General features: G+C 37.5%; 1 protein-coding gene across 1 annotated transcript in view; it reads left to right on the plus strand.

Annotated features, from left to right (window-relative positions):
• Positions 326-19594, plus strand: part of ADAM7 (ADAM metallopeptidase domain 7) — a 55876-nt gene continuing 36607 nt past the window's right edge. The window contains exons 1-8 of the mRNA XM_005684211.2: positions 326-377; positions 1818-1921; positions 5539-5615; positions 10963-11041; positions 12577-12653; positions 14662-14854; positions 16574-16627; positions 18013-18084. Coding sequence (XP_005684268.2) covers positions 326-377; positions 1818-1921; positions 5539-5615; positions 10963-11041; positions 12577-12653; positions 14662-14854; positions 16574-16627; positions 18013-18084 — 708 coding nt within the window. The remainder of the gene's footprint in view (positions 378-1817; positions 1922-5538; positions 5616-10962; positions 11042-12576; positions 12654-14661; positions 14855-16573; positions 16628-18012; positions 18085-19594) is intronic.

Below are 19594 nucleotides of genomic sequence, written 5' to 3' on the forward strand. Positions count from 1 at the left end.
ATGTGATGTTTTCACTTTAAAAATAATTTAGTACATCTGGAGTCATATTTATAACAGGTATAATATAGGGATCTCTGCCCAGCCCACTTCTTCCACCACCACCCTCTCACTGGTTACTTTTAATTAGTACATGACGTCCACCCTCCAGGTTTTAGCCTAAAGCACCTCACAAATTGTGTAACACGATAAGGAACACTTCCTTGTGCTGGATCAAAACTGCCTGTCTGTCTGCTAGGGTCTTCATCCTCTCTGTGGCAGCAAGGACCAAGAACAGTGCACGTCTTTTCTCAAACACATGTACCCCAGTTTGCCAGAATCATTCAGAATGTTTCCCGGGACTTTATGTTTCATGATTTTACTCATTTTTCAGATTAAAGGTATGTGTTAATCTTTTTATGATAGTTTTCTTAGTATGCTATGAGGCAACATCTCTTTTGTCACCAAGTTTAAATTGTAAATGATAAAATATTAATATTCACTGATTTTGCTGAGAACATAGCATAGAATTTGGACTAGATTATGGTTAATCTTGAGATTCAATTGTTCTATAAAACGCTGTATTAATCTTAAGTACTCTGATAGATGGTGAGAAGGATTTTACTGAATATCTGCAAGGCAGTAAACACCATGTTTGAGCAAGCTCCGGGACTTGGTGATGGACAGGGAAGCCTGGTATGCTGTAGCCCATGGAGTCGCAAAGAATCGGACATGACTGAATGACTGAACTGGAACTGAGACAACATGTTAGCCATTAGCCACTTTGTGTATTAGCATGCTTAAAATTCTATATTATCTCCATTTAGCAGTAAGAAAATTGAGATTAATATCTGTAGATCAGAGAGATTAGACGTATTACTCATGGTCATGTATGTGTGTTCAGTTGCTCAGTCATGTCCAACTCTTTGCAATCCCATGGACTGTAGCCCACCAGGCTCCTCTGTCCATGGAATTTCCCAGAAAAATGGAGTGGGTTGCCATTTTCTCCTCTAGGATATCTTCCTAACCCAGAGATCAAACCCACATCTCTTATGTCTCCTGCATTGGCAGGCAGATTCTTTACCACTGCACCACTTGGGAAACCCCACTCATAGTCATACTGCTAATAAACCAGTAAAACTCTGGTTCCAATAAGAACAGATTCCAAAAGCCTATGCTCTTTCCTCTACATAGTGGGGTTGGCAGGGCTCACCTGACAGATGATTACCAATCTGATAGGTAATGTAGAGATTATTTTAGCACTGATTCAAACTATCTAAAATCCCTTTCACATAGGAAAGTCTTATATTTAACTATGAGAGTTGACTTCAAATACAAATGCCCCATAGAGATAAAATCAGTAATTTCCATTGAAACAAACTATTGCAGTGACTGGCTTCAATAGGAGGCAGGATCCAGAGACAGGCAGGAGAAGAAGACAAAGGTTACACCTGCAGAATAAAGTGAAAAGATGTAAGAAACTGAAGTACCCCAATCTGTTTGCCTACTTTCCAGTGGAATTCTCCAGGCAAGAATATTGGAGTGGGTAGCCATTCCCTTCTCCAGGGAGTCTTCTCAACCCAAGGATCGAACCTGGGTCTCTCACATTGCAAGCAGATTCTTTAGTGTCTGAGCCACCAAGGAAGTCCATATTTTCCTTAGATATATCAGTCTCAATTTCCATACTTGTAAAGTGGGGATGCTCTTCCACCTGGCTGCTAATTGGGAGCAAATGAACTCCATGAGAATAATTCTGTTATCCAATTACCATGGAGGGATGTTAATGCCAAATATATCTCCCCCCTTCCCTGCCCCGGCCCCCCACTTATGTTCCCTTTTAGGAAAGGTCATCCTTGGAGTAGAGGGTCAAGAACTGGTTCATCCTAAAAGGCTTCCTCTGATTCAGAAGCGAAATGTTTGGCACATCCATGAGGATGACATACAGGTATGGGCTTTGATTTAATAAATGAAATGCATTGTTTCACAGGTATGAAGAAAGCAAACAAGTGCTGTATCTTGTCTTTTCTGAGGATTCTTACTCCTCTTAACACATATGCTTGGGTGGAGAGTGGAGTAGAGGTTGGGTGGCGGGGGACGGGGGGGACCAAGCCTTTTATGGATTAGAAAACAAACAAACAAAAAAAGTTCAGGTTTGTTGGTGGGTGGGGGAGTATTTAAAATTCTCCAGTTTATGTGAGGAGTTCCACTAACAGTTTTCCAGGCTGATCCAAGACAGCCACATTTGTTCTGAGCTGATGGCCATGGAGTGTCACCCTTGAGCATTTTGCTCTCCCAGTGATCTGATCTGCAGGTTTATTGACCTCACAGAATCTACAGCATGGCTGAACAACTTTCACAGGAATACAAAGGCCTGCTGCTGAGAAGAGTGTTTAATTCAAGTGTTAAAATTTTAAAATATTTAAAATGTTAATCCTGAAAATAATAAATATTTATGTAGAAAATGCACAATACTCCTACTGGGGAGAAAGCTTCAAAATTAGGTTCTTTTCAATGCCCACTATTGTCAAAGAGGACTTCTCTGGTGGCTCAGACTATAAAGAAGGCTGAGTGCCAAAGAACTGATGCTTTTAAACTGTGGTGCTGGAGAAGACTCTTGAGAGTCCCTTGGACAGCAAGGACATCAAACCAGTCAATCCTAAAGGAAATCATCCCTGAATATTCAGTGGAAGGACTGATGCTGAAGTCAAAGCCCCAATACTTTTGCCTGATATGAAGAGCTGACTCATTGGAAAAGAAACTGATGCTGGGAAAGATTAAAGGCAGGAGGAGAAGGGAGTGACAGAGGATGCGATGGTTGGATGTCATCACCGACTCAATGGACATGAGTTTGAGCAAACTCTGGAGATGGTGAGAGACAGGGAAGCCTGGCTTGCTGCAGTCCATGGGGTTGTAAAGAGTTGGAGATGACTTAGCAACTCAGCAACACTGCATTGTCAAAGACATTCAATGATTGTTTTTATTTTTATTTTTAAATTATTTTGTTTAAATTTTTTTTTTTTTTTGTATTAGGGTATAGTTGATTAACAAACAATGTTGTGATAGTTTCAGGTGAACTGCAAAGTGACTCAGCCATACATATACATGTCAATGACTGGTTTTAGATACTTATTACAGGCATTTTCATTTTGAGACTTAGGTTTTTCATTTGACCCATGGAGCATCCCGACTGTCACTTTGCCCCTGCACTCCTTGAGAAAGCAGACTTTTCAAATGCAATGACTTGTTCTCCCTCCACCGTAACAGGAGCCAGCTTTCAAGGCTCTAACTTTTTAGGTTTCTCGGTCACAAGTAAGACACAGTTCAACTTTCCAAATCGTCCTATAAGGCCTCTCTCCCATGGCTTAAGATGATTAAAAAAGTATCTCTCCATCTACCGCCATATGGAAATAAAGTCTAACTATTTTTTTCTTTGATAATCTCCTTGCAAATAGTTTTTCTCTTGATCTTCAATTCTTTCCTCATCTTCTCAGACCTTTTAATGGTTGGATGTTGGTGCTTACCCAAGAGGTCAAAACCTGCTTTCTACTATCCGTTGTGCAAAAGCTGGTGGGCTCTTCAGGTATCTATTGTCTGAAGACTTAATCCAGAATAAGGTGAAAAGTTCCAGGATGAACCTACAAAACAAGCCTGGACAGGGCAGGAAATATGAGTTTGGAGCATCTTGCAGCTGTAGAAAGTAAGGAGGTTCCCAAACAAACCCAACCTCACATTGATGGGAATGTGTCAAGCAAACAGAGGGATCAACAGAAGCATCTCCCAGTTTCCAAAAGAAAAATTTGAGCAACAAAGTCAATAACGTGGTTTTAGACCATAGCAGAAAGTATCAGTTAATATCCAGAAGCCCATGTTTACGTAAAAAGTGATTGAACAAGGAAATTAATGCGGGAGAATAGACAAATCTCTCTTAAAGAAGAATCAGAAACTTGATGCAGAAATTCACCCCCCTCCCCAGGAGGTAGAGCATAGCACCCCACCTTTGAGCATGGGCTGTACTTCATGACTTTCTTCCCAAGAGTAGATAGAATAATATGGAAGAAAGAAAAAAAAAAATAACTTACAGTGAAGAAGGCTGAAAAATGTTTCCTCGGTGAGATGGTCCAGGTTAACATCAGTAATCAGTCATACTGACAGTATGTTCTTCTGATATGATGCTATGAAAAATGACATTTGATTTTGTTGTTTTCTATCAATTCTTCATAACTCCAGCCTAAACATGAGAAAAACATCAGATAAACCTAAACTGAGAGACATCCCACAAAAAATCTGACCAGTATTTTTGACCAGTACTCTTCAAAACTATCAAGGTCATCAGAAATAAGGGAAGTCTGAAAAATTATCACAATTTAGAGGAGCCTCAGAAGAAATGACAATCCCATGGACAGAGGAGCCTGACAGACTATAGCCCATGAGGTCACAAAGAGTCAGACACGACTTAGTGACTGAAAAACAACAACAAAAAAAGGATATAAATTGAAAAGTCATATACAAATAAAAGGAAAATATCAATTTCAAAAGTAATCAAAAAGAATAATTTATCACAATGTTATCATTTCATTATTCAAAAGACTTTTATTAGCAACAATATCTAAGGCAAGGAAACAAGAATGACTATAAATTTCTGTTGAAATTCTAATTTTGAACTTCCTTTATTCAAAGCTATCTGGTAATATTTACCAAAAGCTTTACCTCCCCCCCCCCACATTGTTAATAGTGAAATTCTAACAGTAGTGAATATCCCAAGTGAAATTTCTAACATAAATGTAGATTAAATAAGTTCCTTTTGTGTCTTCCAGGAAAAAAAATTAAAATATATACTGTAAAAGAAGATATATTAGAACAGGAAATGCTCATGGTCATGATTTATTTTTATGTGAAGATGTACAGTATAGGACAGTGTATACCAACTGTTAATAATACATAAACAGAAGATCCAGGGCAGTAAAACTATAAGGATATATAGTAACTTGTATACCTCTGAATAAGGGGAAAGAAGGGAAAGTATGCATTTTTTTCAATTAATTTCATTTTATAACTGGAGAAAAAGTCCACCAAAATTAAAAAAAAATAACTTGACAATTATCCTGCAATTAAAATAAATAAAATTTAAAAACTATACTCCAATATAAAATAAAATTAAAAAAATAACTTGAGGGGACTTCCCTGGCAGTCCAAGAAAGACTTCACTTTCCAGTGTGGGGAGGCTGGTTGGGTCCCTGGTTGGTGATCTAAGCTCCCGCAGGCCGAGATCTTTGGATCTTGGCCAAAAAAATAAAATACAAAACAGAAGCAATATTGTAATAAATTGAATAAAGATTGTTTAAATGGTCTATGTGAAAAAAAACTTGAAAAATAACTTGAAAGCAAAATTTTTCATAGAAATTCAGCTTTATCAGTATTTATTATTTTGCCTGAAAGGACTTTTGGGTTGCTGGGTAGAATGTGAAAGATCTGTAATTTTCCCCTCTACCTACCCCTCTACCCACCACCAACACACACTCAATGGGCACACATTTAAGTCACATGACGAATACTGTTTTTCAGGAAGCTTATGAAGAAGAATTGTTGTATCAACTAAACCTAAACAGAAAAATCTTAATAATTCACCTTCTAAAATCAAGGTAAGTTCTATGATAATTCAATACGTTATAGATGTATTAGTCTATAGTATCCTAGTTTTCATAAAAAACTTCTGGTAAAGTGCAGTCCTTAAGCCCTTCTTATGTATATGTAATCTGAATTCTAACTCTTCTAAAATAAGCTTGTATCATTTCAACAATTTAATAACATTTAACAACAATTATATACACTTCTCTCCTGTTCCTAAATTACTTCCTAGCTGGGGCACCTGGAGTATGCTCACTTGAAGAGCTCATATATTAATGCTTTGTGAATCAGTGGAACAAAAGAAACTTGAAAACTAAATTTTTTAAAGTGACTTTTAAATTGTTGAAAATAGACATTAAATAGAGTTCTGCTAGAGAGGACTCTAAGGGATGGGAAGAATTTAGTTTATCAAGTTACTTTGTGTACCTTAAATAATTCTAATGCATTAAACTTTCTTCATTAACTCTCTTCACAACTGTTGCTGCTGTTTTTGTTGAATTTCCACTTCTTTTCTGTTGGTCCTACACACAATAGCTCTTCCTCTCAGACTCAAACATTGAAATCATGAAGAACTGTCAAATGAGTAAAATATAACTCATGAAGAATTGTCAAATGAATAAAATATAAGGATAACTCCACTGAAGAATTGAGACTCTGGCCTATTAGCTAAAAAAATTAAGTAAATTAAATAAACAACAACAAAATCTCCTTCCACTTTGAGTCTCCCACTGGACAAATGTACAGAAATATGAACCTAATAACATACTTATATTGATAATTTGTTCAAACTCTGCATATTCTAACATCCTCAGGATGGAAGGAAGCTAACATTTATTGAGAAATTTCTATGTGCCTTTCCTCAAAGTTCTCTTTTAGTCCCCTAAAGTTCTGAAAGTGTTAACCTCTGCATCCATTGAAATGTCCACATGGTAATTTACACTGATTGATATTTGAATGTTAAACCATACTTGCATCCTTATGATAAAACCCTCTTTGCTGTATTCAGTTCACTTAGATTTTGTTAAAGGTTTTTGAAACCATGTTAATGACGAATATTATTAAGCATTTCTACATTTTTGTGGTTTGTCACTTTTTTATATTAACATTATGTTGGCCTCAAAAATGAGTTAGGAAGTATTCTCTCTTCCTATATTTCCCAAAAGATGTCAGTTTTAGAATGTTTGATGGAATTTATGAATGAAACTACCTGTGCCTTGAGGATTTGTGTATGTGGGGGGGGAGTGGTTTTATTATTACAAATTCAATTTTATTCAGAGAGGGTTATTCAAATTTTTTACTTCACTTTGTATCAGTTTTAAATTGTAATTCACAAGAAAAATGTACATTCATGTAAGATGTCAAATTTTTGGTATAAAGTGTTCTTTATAATATTCTTTTATTATTCCTTTAATATCTATAGTATCTGATAACACTTTTATAATTTCTAATGCTGGTAATCTGAGTTCCCCATCCTTTTCTCTTGACAAATATGAAGAGGTTTATCAATTAGTTCATCTTTTCAAATAGCCAAAATTTGGATTTGTTCATTATTGCTCTAATCTATTTATTTCACAGAATCCATCTATTATCTTTATTATTTAATTTTTCTACTTATCTAGGGTTTACTTTTCTCTTTTTATGGAAACATTTCATCTTTTATGTCATAAGCATTTAAACTATTTTAAGCCATAATATTTCCTTCAAGTATTAATTTACATGCATCTAAAAAACCTTGACATGTTTTATTTTTATTATCATTCTTTACAAAATATTTTCTAATTTCTTTTGAGACTTCTTCTTTGACTCATGGATTACTTAAGCGTGTGTTATTTACTTGATGCCAATATCTGATAGTCTATGGTATAACTTTTGTCAAGATTTGTATGATATCATTTTTTTAATAAAAATTTATTGCAATTTGTTTTATAGCCAAACCTATGTTCTAACTCGTTAAACATATCATATGCCCTTGGGAAAAAAAAATATTTTTCAGTTACTGGATGAAGAGTTTCTAGGTTAATAGAATTATTTAGATCTTTTATTTTTACTTACATTACTCTTTTATTTGTTCTGTCAATTGCCAAGGGATGAGTATTAAAACATCCAATTATGATTGGAATTTTTATTCTTTGAATTTTTTAAATAACTGCTCTATGTATTCTGAAGCTTAGCAGTTAGATTCATTCATACGTATTATTGTTTTTTCTTTATGGTGGACTGACTCTTTTCTCATTATGTCATTATAAAATGTCACTCTTGCTGGGAAGTGTATTTTACCTGATATTAATACAGTTTAGCTCTGTCTTCACATGTTTACTGTTTCCATAATGTACGGTTTTTCATCCATTTTCTTCAACCTACCTGTGCTTTAACATTTAAAATGTGTCTCCTGTAAGATGGCAAGTGGTTGATTGCTGCCTTTTAGTGACTTCTGACACTATTTCTAATTGGAAAGTCTGATTGCTAATTGGAAAGTTTAAGCCATTAACATTTAATGTAATGAATGATACATTATAATGTTATGAATCAATGATTTGGTTGTATTTAATTTCTGTTTGTCTCTGTTTTTGTTTCTCTGGCTTTCTTTTCCTACTCTTCTTTGGATCTTTGAATTATTTGACTTCTTTTTTACTTTATCTACTGGCTTTTTGTTTATCTATTGTCTTTTTAGCAATATCTCTCTGCTTTAACTTAAAGTTTTTATTTTAGAGATTAAAATATATATTTACAGTTAATATTGTATGAAAGTGAAGTGAAAGTCTCTCAGTTGTGTCTGACTCTTTGCGACCCCATGGACTGTAGTACATGGAATCCTCCAGGCCAGAATACTGGAGTGGGTAGCCTTTCCCTTCTCCAGGGGTTCTTCCTAACCCTGGGATCGAACCCAGGTCTCCCACATTGCAGGCGGATTCTTTACCTTCTTTATCAGCTGAGGAACAAGGGAATATTGCATGATTTTTTATAAAATGTAAAAACTGCAATCATTTTAAGTCCATGTGTCATATGTACATGATACATATATCTTAATGCACATTAACCCAACAAGTACATAATTTGATAAAATATATGCTATACATATACATGTATCGGAGAAGGCAATGGCACCCCACTCCAGTATTCTTGCCTGGAAAATCCCATGGATGGAGGAGACTGGTAGGCTGCAGTCCATGGGGTCGCTAAGAGTCAGACAGGACTGAGCAACTTCACTTTCACTTTTCACTTTCGTGCATTGGAGAGGGAAATGGCAACCCACTCCAGTGTTCTTGCCTGGAGAATCCCAGGGATGGTGGAGCCTGATGGGCTGCTGTCTATGGGGTCGCACAGAGTTGGACACGACTGAAGCGACTTAGCAGCAGCAGCAGCATATACATGTATATCATATATACATATATGATATATAATATCACAAATATTTTGCATTAATTTTGGCACTTAAGGCAAGAGATTTTTCCTTAGATAATATTTTTCCTAGGTTCTTCTCAAAATGATGCAGTTTTAGAACTTCCAGGATTGTTTCTGTTTCTTTTGCTGCCTGTACCACACCCTGAAATCTAGATAGAGAGTCTTCTCATGTGACTGGGATTGATTTTGCTTATCTTTAGCATAAGAGGATCTTGCTGAGAATTGAAAGCAGCCTAGAGGCATCCAGAAATGGTATAGACCTAACAGAAGCAGAAGATATTAAGAAGAGGTGGCAAGAATACACAGAAGAACTGTACAAAAAAGATCTTCACAACCCAGATAATCATGATGATGTGATCACTAATCTAGAGCCAGAGATCTTGGAATGTGAAGTCAAGTGGGCTTTACAAACAAAGCTAGTGGAAGTGATGGAATTCCAGTTGAGCTATTTCAAATCCTGAAAGATGATGCTGTGAAAGTGCCGCACTCAATATGCCAGCAAATTTGGAAAACTCAGCAATGGTCACAGGACTGGAAAAGGTCAGTTTTCATTCCAATTCCAAAGAAAGGCAATGCAAAAGAATACTCAAACTACTGCACAATTGCACTCATCTCACATGCTAGTAAAGTAATGCTCCAAATTCTCCAAGCCAGGCTTCAGCAATACGTGAACCATGAATTCCCTGATATTCAAGCTGGTTTTAGAAAAGGCAGAAGAACCAGAGATCAAATTGCCAACATCCACTGGATCATGGAAAAAGCAAGAGAATTCCAGAAAAACATCTATTTCTGCTTTATTGACTATGCCAAAGCCTTTGACTGTGTGGATCACAATAAACTGTGGAAAATTCTGAAAGAGATGGGAATACCAGACCACCTAACCTGCCTCTTGAGAAATCTGTATGCAGGTCAGGAAGCAACAGTTAGAACTGGACATGGAACAACAGACTGGTTCCAAATAGGAAAAGGAGTCCGTCAAGACTGTATATTGTCACCCAGCTTATTTAACTTCTATGCAGAGTACATCATGAGAAATGCTGGACTGGAAGAAACACAAGCTGGAATCAAGATTACCGGGAGAAATATCAATAACCTCAGATATGCAGATGATACCACCCTTATAGCAGAAAGTGAAGAGGAGCCAAAAAGCCTCTTGATGAAAGTGAAAGAGGAGAGTGAAAAAGTTGGCTTAAAGCTCAACATTCAGAAAACGAAGATCATGGCATCTGGTCCCATCACTTCATGGGAAATAGATGGGGAAACAGTGGAAACAGTGTCAGACTTTATTTTTTTGGGCTCCAAAATCACTGCAGATGGTGACTGCAGCCATGAAATTAAAAGACGCTTACTCCTTGGAAGAAAAGTTATGACCAATCTAGATAGTATATTCAATAGCAGAGACATTACTTTGCCGACTAAGGTCCATCTAGTCAAGGCTATGGTTTTCCTGTGGTCATGTATGGATGTGAGAGTTGGACTGTGAAGAAGGCTGAGCACCGAAAAATTGATGCTTTTGAACTGTGGTGTTGGAGAAGACTCTTGAGAGTCCCTTGGACGGCAAGGAGATCCAACCAGTCCATTCTGAAGGAGATCAACCCTGGGATTTCTTTGGAAGGAATGATGCTAAAGCTGAAGCTCCAGTACTTTGGCCACCTCATGCGAAAAGACTCATTGGAAAAGACACTGATGCTGGGAGGGATTAGGGGCAGGAGGAGAAGGGGACGACAGAGGATGAGATGGCTGGATGGCATCACAGACTCGATGGACATGAGTCTGAGTGAACTCCGGGAGATGGTGATGGACAGGGAGGCCTGGCGTGCTGCGATTCACGGGGTTGCAAAGAATCGGACACAACTGAGCGACTGTACTGAACTAGAGGCATCTCTCTCACATAGTAAGTTTTATCTGTTCTCTTATTAGAATAAATGAATCTCACCATCTCCCTGTCCTGTTTTCCAGGGAGCTTTTAGCCTTAAATTACAGTGAGACGTACTACTCCACAAAAGGAGAGGAAATCACCAAACATCCTCAGATCACGGTATCTTACAGGACCTTCCTCTATCTCTTCTTTGAAAATATTATTTCCTTGCATAACTTTGAAACCATTCTAGCTTTACAAGTAGTTGCAGAAAGTGTTACATCAGAATCAGAAAGTTGTGGGAAGTGTTAGTTAAGAAATAATAATCATAAATAATTTTTAAAAATTTTAAAAACTGAAGAGTTAATTTGGTTCTATCAGCTCATGAGATCTTCTAAGCATTACTGTTCACTTGCTCTTCCCACTAATACTGGTCAAAGAGTGTGGGAAATAAATACAGTAAGTATAAAATTTAAAAAAAGAAATTAATCTTGCCTTGGCTACCATCGCTGAATGATCCTAGAATAGAAGCTATGATCCTCTGAATGCTAAAGGAGGCTGATTACTGCCTAACAAGCAAATCAATGACTGCTAATGTATCTTATTGATTTTTCTGTACCCAAAATGGTGTTAACTCTGGAAGAAGGGTAAAGCAGGACACCAAAGAAGTATGAGGTACCCTGATGGAGTAGTAGTTAAGCTAAAGGATAAAACTTAAAGATCTGAAACTATTTTAAAACCTCCATCTATTTGACTCTTATGTAAATCCAATCCCCTTGCCTGGTGCTTCTGATGCACCAACACTGAGTCCTCTCTTTCATTCTCTAAATGAGTTTTGGTTCATTTATTATAGCATTATTTCAGTGGATACAACTTCTGTTTTTATATTTATTTTCCATTTCAGAAGATGCCCACTGCAGCCTTCTAGCCAAGAATGACTTTATTCTCTCTACCAAATGTATACTTTTTAAACCATATCACCTCTATTGAAGGCAGTTATCAGCTATGAAATCTAAGTCATCATGCACTCTTTGCAAAATAGAACAGTAAGAAAGCTGGGTTACATTCTTCTACAAAGGGAGTGGATATTAGTCTGTGAGGGTCTGAGGTCTAGGGCCATAAAAATTGTCACATATAGACAGGAAGTGAACAGAAGGAATTGATGGAAAGAGAAATTATCGGTGGAATCACCATGAATGGAGCACCAAGGACGAAGTAATAAAGATACCAAATGATCGAAGCAGAGAGGCAGGGAAGTCATGAAGGAACCTGGTTAGCGACTGAGACCTAATTTTTGTGATCATCAAAAACTTTGATTTGCTTTCATATGCAACAGGGGGAAATGGATAATGATAGCACAGGGAGGGTAGTTTGATAGAGGTATGAAGATGGATTAAGGGATAATATTTCTAAGGAAAAGGGTCACATTCTGAGGTTAGCATCAACTCATAGACTATTAAAATTGTGAGGGAAGAATTTATATACTCTTTTAAACAAAATAATCAAGCAATTAAAAGGATTCTAAAGTAGCTTTAAAATCTTCCAACACAAGAATGCAATGAACAAATGCATTCATGAAAATAAGTGTAATTTCTGAAAATAAAATAATGATTTTTGTGAATATAAATGTATTATGAATATAAAATGTGTAGATATTAATATTTATATAATACCCAAACATGTACTTATGTCAACAGCCTCTTCATCTCTTTTAGGACCACTGTTTTTACCAAGGATCTATCTTACATGAGTTTGATTCTGCTGTCAGCATCAGCACATGTCATGGTCTGAGGTATGCACCATATCTTTCTACTTAAATGAGTTATTCTACAAATTTTCAAAGACATTCTCTTTTATTTTTTTAAAGACACTTCATACAGAAATATTAATGGCAAAAAATACTGTATATTTTTGGCATGAATATCCAATCTAGCACATTATTTATGTTCATTTTAGACAAAAAGATACAACATGCTCTAAACAAGACTGATTTTTCAATATATGATCAAGGAATTCAGAGCTGGAAGATAACTGAGATTCATCCAGCCTGGCCTCTCATGTTATCGATCAGGATACTGACATCAGAGATTTGTTCCTGAACATTCATTTCGCTGGTGGTTGAACTCTGCCCAAAAATGGGCCTTCTACTTCCTAATCCTATACATTCCTAACACATCACAGCACAATGCTTCACAACTTTTTACTAAATTAGGCAGTGTTTCCAGTCTCTGGAAAATAAAAAAGTCAGAAGTAAAGCCGATATAAGTTGTCTCTAGATCTTGGGCTCAAGGACAAAGGAAGATGTTGGGAGGCAAAGTAGAAAAACAAGAAACTTGAGTCTTCATTAATGAGGATTTTATGTGTTCAGTTTTCAGTATTTCCAAGAATAAAAAACCCTTTAACAACACAAATAACACATAGCACTGTCTGTACCTTCATATATTTACTCTTTAATTAATACATACAAATTCACAAAATTTTTGCATGAACTCAGACTTGCCAGGGGTCCTCAACCATGAGTGGGAATTGCTACTCTACTCATGCTTCAGAGGAAAGATGGAGCTGTCAAACTTCTGAAATCCAGATGAGTTGTCTCTTAGCAAGGAGTCACATGCCATATCACCTCTTGTTGTTGTTCAGTCTCTGAGTCATGTCTGACTCTTTGGTGATCCCATGGACTACAGCATACCAGGCTTCCCTGTCCTTCACTTATCTTCAAGGATTTGCTCAAACTCATGTCCGTTGAGTCAGTGATGCCATCCAATCATCTCATCAGTATATCACCTCTTATTCACTCAGAATACCTGGCTACCTGCTGACATGAGGCCTTGACTCCACTGTTTCCCTTTCTTACTTTTTAAATTTTATTTAATTGGAGGATAATTGCTTTATAATATGTTTCCCTTTCTTAAAAAGGCAAACTCCATAAAGTGGAACAGAGAGATACTGTCCTAGAAATATCAATAACCTCAGATATGCAGATGACACCACCCTTATGGCACAAAGTGAAGAGGAACTAAAAAGCCTCTTGATGAAAGTGAAAGAGGAGAGTGAAAAAGTTGGCTTAAAGCTCAACATTCAGAAAACTAAGGTCATGGCATCCAGTCCCATCACTTCATGGGAAATAGATGTGGAAACAGTGGCTGATTTTATTTTGGGGGGATCCAAAACCACCACAGATGGTGCTGCAGGATGAAATTAAAAGACTCTTACTCCTTGGAAGTTATGACCAACATAGATAGCATATTGAAAAGCAGAGACATTACTTTGCCAACAAAGGTCTGTCTAGTCAAGGCTATGGTTTTTCCAGTGGTCATGTATGGATGTGAGAGTTGGACTGTGAAGAAAGCTGAGCACCAAAGAATTGATGCTTTTGAACTGTGGTGTTGGAGAAGACTCTTGAGAGTCCCTTGGACTGCAAGGAGATCCAACCAGTCCATCCTAAAGGAGATCAGTCCTGAATATTTATTGGAAGGACTGATGTTGGAGCTGAAACTCCAATACTTTGGCCACCTCATGCGAAAAGTTGACCCATTGGGAAAGGCCCTGATGCTGGGAGGGATTGGGGGCAAGAAGAGAAGGGGACGACAGAGGATGAGATGGCTGGATGGCATCACTGACTCGATGCACATGAGTCTGAGTGAACTCCGGAGTTGGTGATGAACAGGGAGGCCTGGCATTCTGTGATTCATGGGGTTGCAATGAGTCGGACACAACTGAGCGACTGAACTGAACTGAACTGAAAGTAGCAGTAAAATGAGAGAGATTGTAAATAGATATTGTATTCCCAATTTCCACAGGGGGTTCTTCAGGGTGAGAGATCAAAGATATCTCATTGAACCAGTGAAATATTCAGATGAGGGAGAACATTTGGTGTTCAAATATGACCCCTTGATTCAGCAGCCTGCCAATTATTCTTGTACAGAGCTCAACTTTACCAGGACAACTATTCCAAAGGATAATACTAAATCCCTGGAAGATTCCAAAATGGAAGTGAGTGCTTTATTTTAAAATCATTTTTATCCCACATCAAATGCCTCTTATTTTCCTTCTCATACAATGAAAGCAGTGTATATGCTACCTGAATCTGACTCTTCACTGTTTGAAATCTGAAATGTCAAATTTTGTTGTTCTTATCTTTATAGAAAGTGTTCATTTCCTATAGCAAATCTTAGTTTGTCTCACCAATTTCAAAGAAGGTGGATATCTACAACCCTAAATATATAGATTTATAGTATTAGAGCTAAACGTGGTTGGAAGGAATGAAATTTACATCTTGAAATCTTTCCTAAATATTCTTTTCTTTCCTTGTCTTTCTTGCCACAGTTTTTGGGGTAGGAGTTGTTGATGATAAATCAGATTATCTCCCTCACATCAAGCCAAATAGTCTAATTGTTAAGGTGGAATTTCTAGTGGAATGACACTACAATGATAGTCTTCTGTGTTTTAGGCTTTTCTATACTAGCTCATTGGAGAAGGTGATTTCACCCCACTCCAGTACTTTTGCCTGGAAAATCCCATGGGCGGAGGAGCCTGCTAGGCTGCAGTCCATGGGGTTGCGAAGAGTCGGACAAGACTGAGCGACTTCACTTTCACTTTTCACTTTCATGCATTGGAGAAGGAAATGGCAACCCACTCCAGTGTTCTTGCCTGGAGAATCCCAGGGACAGGGGAGCCTGGTGGCTGCCGTCTATGGGGTCACACAGAGTCGGACACGACTGAAGCAACTTAGCAGCAGCAGCAGTAGCAGCATCCTAGCTCATCTTAAATCTCCGCGAGGTGTTAGCCTTAAGATCTGTGAGTATTTGTCTTCTTCACATATCCATGGTTTAGGCTGTGTCTGAAACTTTCTAGATGCCTAAGAGGGGTTTTCTGATTAAATCAATCAATTAATAAATGATTAGTTAGCTCAGAAAAGAATAACTTAGTCAAATAGGTGAATGATATGCCTCTGGTTTATACTCAAGAGAATATGCATGTACCTAGCACCTGATACTGAAGGCTGAAAACTTAGAATTCCCTGGAACTGTGTTTTATAAAATAAAGATCTATAATTTGCAATGTTTTACAAGTTTCCTTGGAATTGAATTTCAACAAAGGGAGATTGGGAGACAGAGGAGTAGAAGGAATACAGTCAATCCTATTGACTGGTTACATGTCCTGCTCTCAACTATAGATGGCCTTTTTTTTTTTTTAATTAATTTTATTTTATTTTTTTTAAAATCTTTAATTCTTACATGCGTTCCCAACCATGAACCCCCCTCCCACCTCCCTCCCCACAACATCTCTCTGGGTCATCCCCATGCACCAGCCCCAAGCATGCTGCACCCTGCGTCAGACATAGACTGGCGATTCAATTCTTACATGACACTTAGTAAGTGTTTACTTTATAAAAGAAAAAAAAAACTAAATGTTGAAAACTGTATTCATGATTATTTACTTATAACTCTTATTTTACCTGAAAGACTAAACAAAGAAATGAAGGAAAATAAAATATGGAATGTTGTTTCAGTTTCACTAAAACCTGATGAATAGAGCCACATGTTTTAATAACATAATGGGTTTTATTTACCTAAATTTCTAGAATTATTCGATATACTCTTGGACCTCACCTTACATAATACCAACGTTTTTCACCTTGAAAATTTTAACTTAAAATGTTAAGATAAGAAATATTAACCATACTTCATTCAATTTTGCATTCATTTCCAGAGCAAGGAAAAAGAAAAGCATATTGAACTATTCATTGTTGCCGATGATAACGTGGTAAGTTTTCACTTAAACATTTGCTCTCTATTGTAGTTGTGATTTTTTAGCAAAGAGAAAGTAGTATTTTCATCAGAATTTAATTCCAGGTTCAAAGTTCTGTTTTTAGCTTCCCTGGACATATATAAGAGACTGCAAAGAGTTGACTCATTGGAAAAAAACTCTGATGCTGGGAGGGATTGGGGGCAGGAGAAGGGGACGACAGAGGATGAGATGGCTGGATGGCATCACCGACTCTATGGACGTGAGTCTGAGTGAACTCTGGGAGTTGGTGATGAACAGGGAGGCCTGGGGTGCTGTGGTTCATGGGGTCGCAAAGAGTTGGACACAACTGAGAGACTGAACTGAACTGAACTGATAAGGTCCTTTGGGTAAACAGCAGACTAAGCCAAAGTAGAACCCTCCCTCTTCATTATAAACATAAGGAAATGATAAACAACTTACAAAAAAATTGAAAACATGTTTACAGTCTGTACGTGGGTTTGTGCTCAATTGCTCTGTCGTGTTTGACTCTTTGCCACCCCATGGACTGTAGCCCGCCAGGCTCCTCTGTCCTTCCCAGGAAAGAATGTTGCAATGTGCTGCCATTTCCTTCTTCAAAGGCTCTTCTTGACCCAGAATTGAACCTGTGTGTCCTGCATTACTGGCAGTCTCCTGTATCACAAGCAGATTCTTTACTGCTAAGTCACCAGGGAAGCCCAAGTGGAAAGAAGTGGGGTGGACCAGTTTCCTGTCCTTCTCCATCATATCTCTGGCTCCAAAATCCTTGATTATATGCTCCTGAGCCTGTGGCCACCATGGATACAGGAGGGCTGATAAAGTTGTTGTTTTTTGCAATATAGTGGTTGCTATGCAGCTTTAATAAGTCTTGTTATAAATACGGACTCTAAAGCAGCAGTCCGCAACCCATTTTGGCACCAGGAATTGGTATCTTGGAAGACAGTTTTTCCATGGACCAGGAAATGGGGAGATGGTTTCAAGTGCATTACACTTATTGGGCACTTTATTTCTATTATTATTACTTTAGCTCCACCTCAGATCATCAGGCATTTGATCTCAGAGGTTGGGGACCCCTGCTTTAAAGAACAATTATCGGTTGGCTTAATAAATAAGTATAATGTTATATAATGTAATGTGAAGAGGGAACAGAGTTATAAAGAAACACCTTAAAATAGTGCCAAGTTAAAGCTGCCTTTAGAAACTGCTATATCTGGTTATTTTATATTAAAAGTGTATTTCTGCATAAGTTGTCTAGATTTTTCAGCTCATTGGAAGGAAAGCCAATGAATTTTTTCTTTGAAATATACTATGATGGGAATAATTTTGTTGAAATTGCATTCAGTTTCTATGATCGATGAATGTTAATTGAATGTCTATTTTTCCAGTATCGCAGAAATAGTCAACCTCACAGTAGACTGAGGAACCGAGTTTGGGGAATGGTCAATTTTGTCAACATGGTAAGATTTGACACAGTTTGAATCAAGCCAAAAACACAAATGAAAGAAACTTTTAGGCTAGATCTCTGCTGGATTTTTGTAGTAATCCTGATACTGATACAGCCCAAAATACAATTCACCAAGGCGGCTAATTAACAAAATTCCATTGGGGAAAAAAAAAATCAACTGCAAGTTTTAAGTTTTCTAAGTAAATGACATTTAATATTTAGATAAGTTTCAAACATTCATTACTAAGCACAAAATTTACAAGGCAGTGTACAAAGACTTGACTACCCACCGTGAATAATAAAACCCATTCTTTCAAATTACTGTTCCGTGACCATGCATTGTATAGCAAAAGGGCTTTCAAGCACTAATTTATAGTCCATCTTCAGACAGAGAGATCAGGGGAAATATTTCTATAAAAAGAAGCAGAATGATTACTTTGTCTAACTTAGAATGAACTAGAACCCTTTTAAATAAATAATACTGTGAGTTTTACACATCTTTTAAAAACTGACTCCTTCTGAGTTAGCCAGCTCCTTTACTAGGATAAAGAGGGCCCCCCCAAAAAACACTGTAGAAATCACCCCTTTTGGTCAGTGATTTTTTTCATTCATCAGCTGATCTGTTTCTAGTTTTTCACTAGAATGTTTGGGAACCTGAACCAGCCCTAACTGTGCACTGAATTCCCAGGTTAAGTGAGGCCACCAGTTTTGCTCTGCAGATAGGGGAAGTCATGAGCTGACCTCTATTCAAATTCTACTGGGCCTAGGGCTGTTGAATGGGCTATGAAGATTCCATGGTGAGGGTCCCTGGTCAGACAGATTGAAGTCTATATTTAGCAATGAGCGGGGCTGCAAATCAGATTCCCTGCTTGGGCACAGCAGGAGAAGCAGCTCTGAAACTGGTAAAGCTCTGTTGGCTGTCTTAAATCAAGTTGACCCCCTTTCCTAGCTGAACAGGATCACTGACTTGGCTTGAAGACTATTAGCTCTGTCTGCCCATCTCTTAGGCTGAGCACTGCTGGGATGCCCATCTTTCAGGGGTTTTCACCAGTCCAGAAGGGGCTTTGCTCTGGGGGAATGTCAAGGGCTGCTTCTCCTATTTCTTGCAGTTATCTTTATTACTCCCCTAACATGGATCCAAATATAACACAGATCTATCTCTCTCCTTGAGTTCCCATCCCTAAACTGTTGCACATTGCTGAATTTGTACTAAATATTCTCAGTTCAGTTCAGTGATATTTTCTTACTGGAAGAGAATATATCCAGAGAATGGCAAATATTGTTTCCATTTGCACTCGATTACAATTTTATGAACCTGAAGTCCACCCAAGAAGGTAGAGAGTCCAAAGAATCAGATTAAGAAAAAATCTTACGGGACCTAACTCATCAAGAAAGACAAAGGAGTGGACATCTAGTTAGGTTTGAGATCATGGTTTAGCTAAAGATCTAACTTTATAAGAGTTTATGAAAACCATAGTTCTTCATGGTTACGAAATGACCATGAATCATGATTATTGTGTCAG

This window comes from Capra hircus, chromosome 8, assembly GCF_001704415.2.
Source record: "Capra hircus breed San Clemente chromosome 8, ASM170441v1, whole genome shotgun sequence".
NCBI classification, from domain to species: domain Eukaryota; kingdom Metazoa; phylum Chordata; class Mammalia; order Artiodactyla; family Bovidae; genus Capra; species Capra hircus.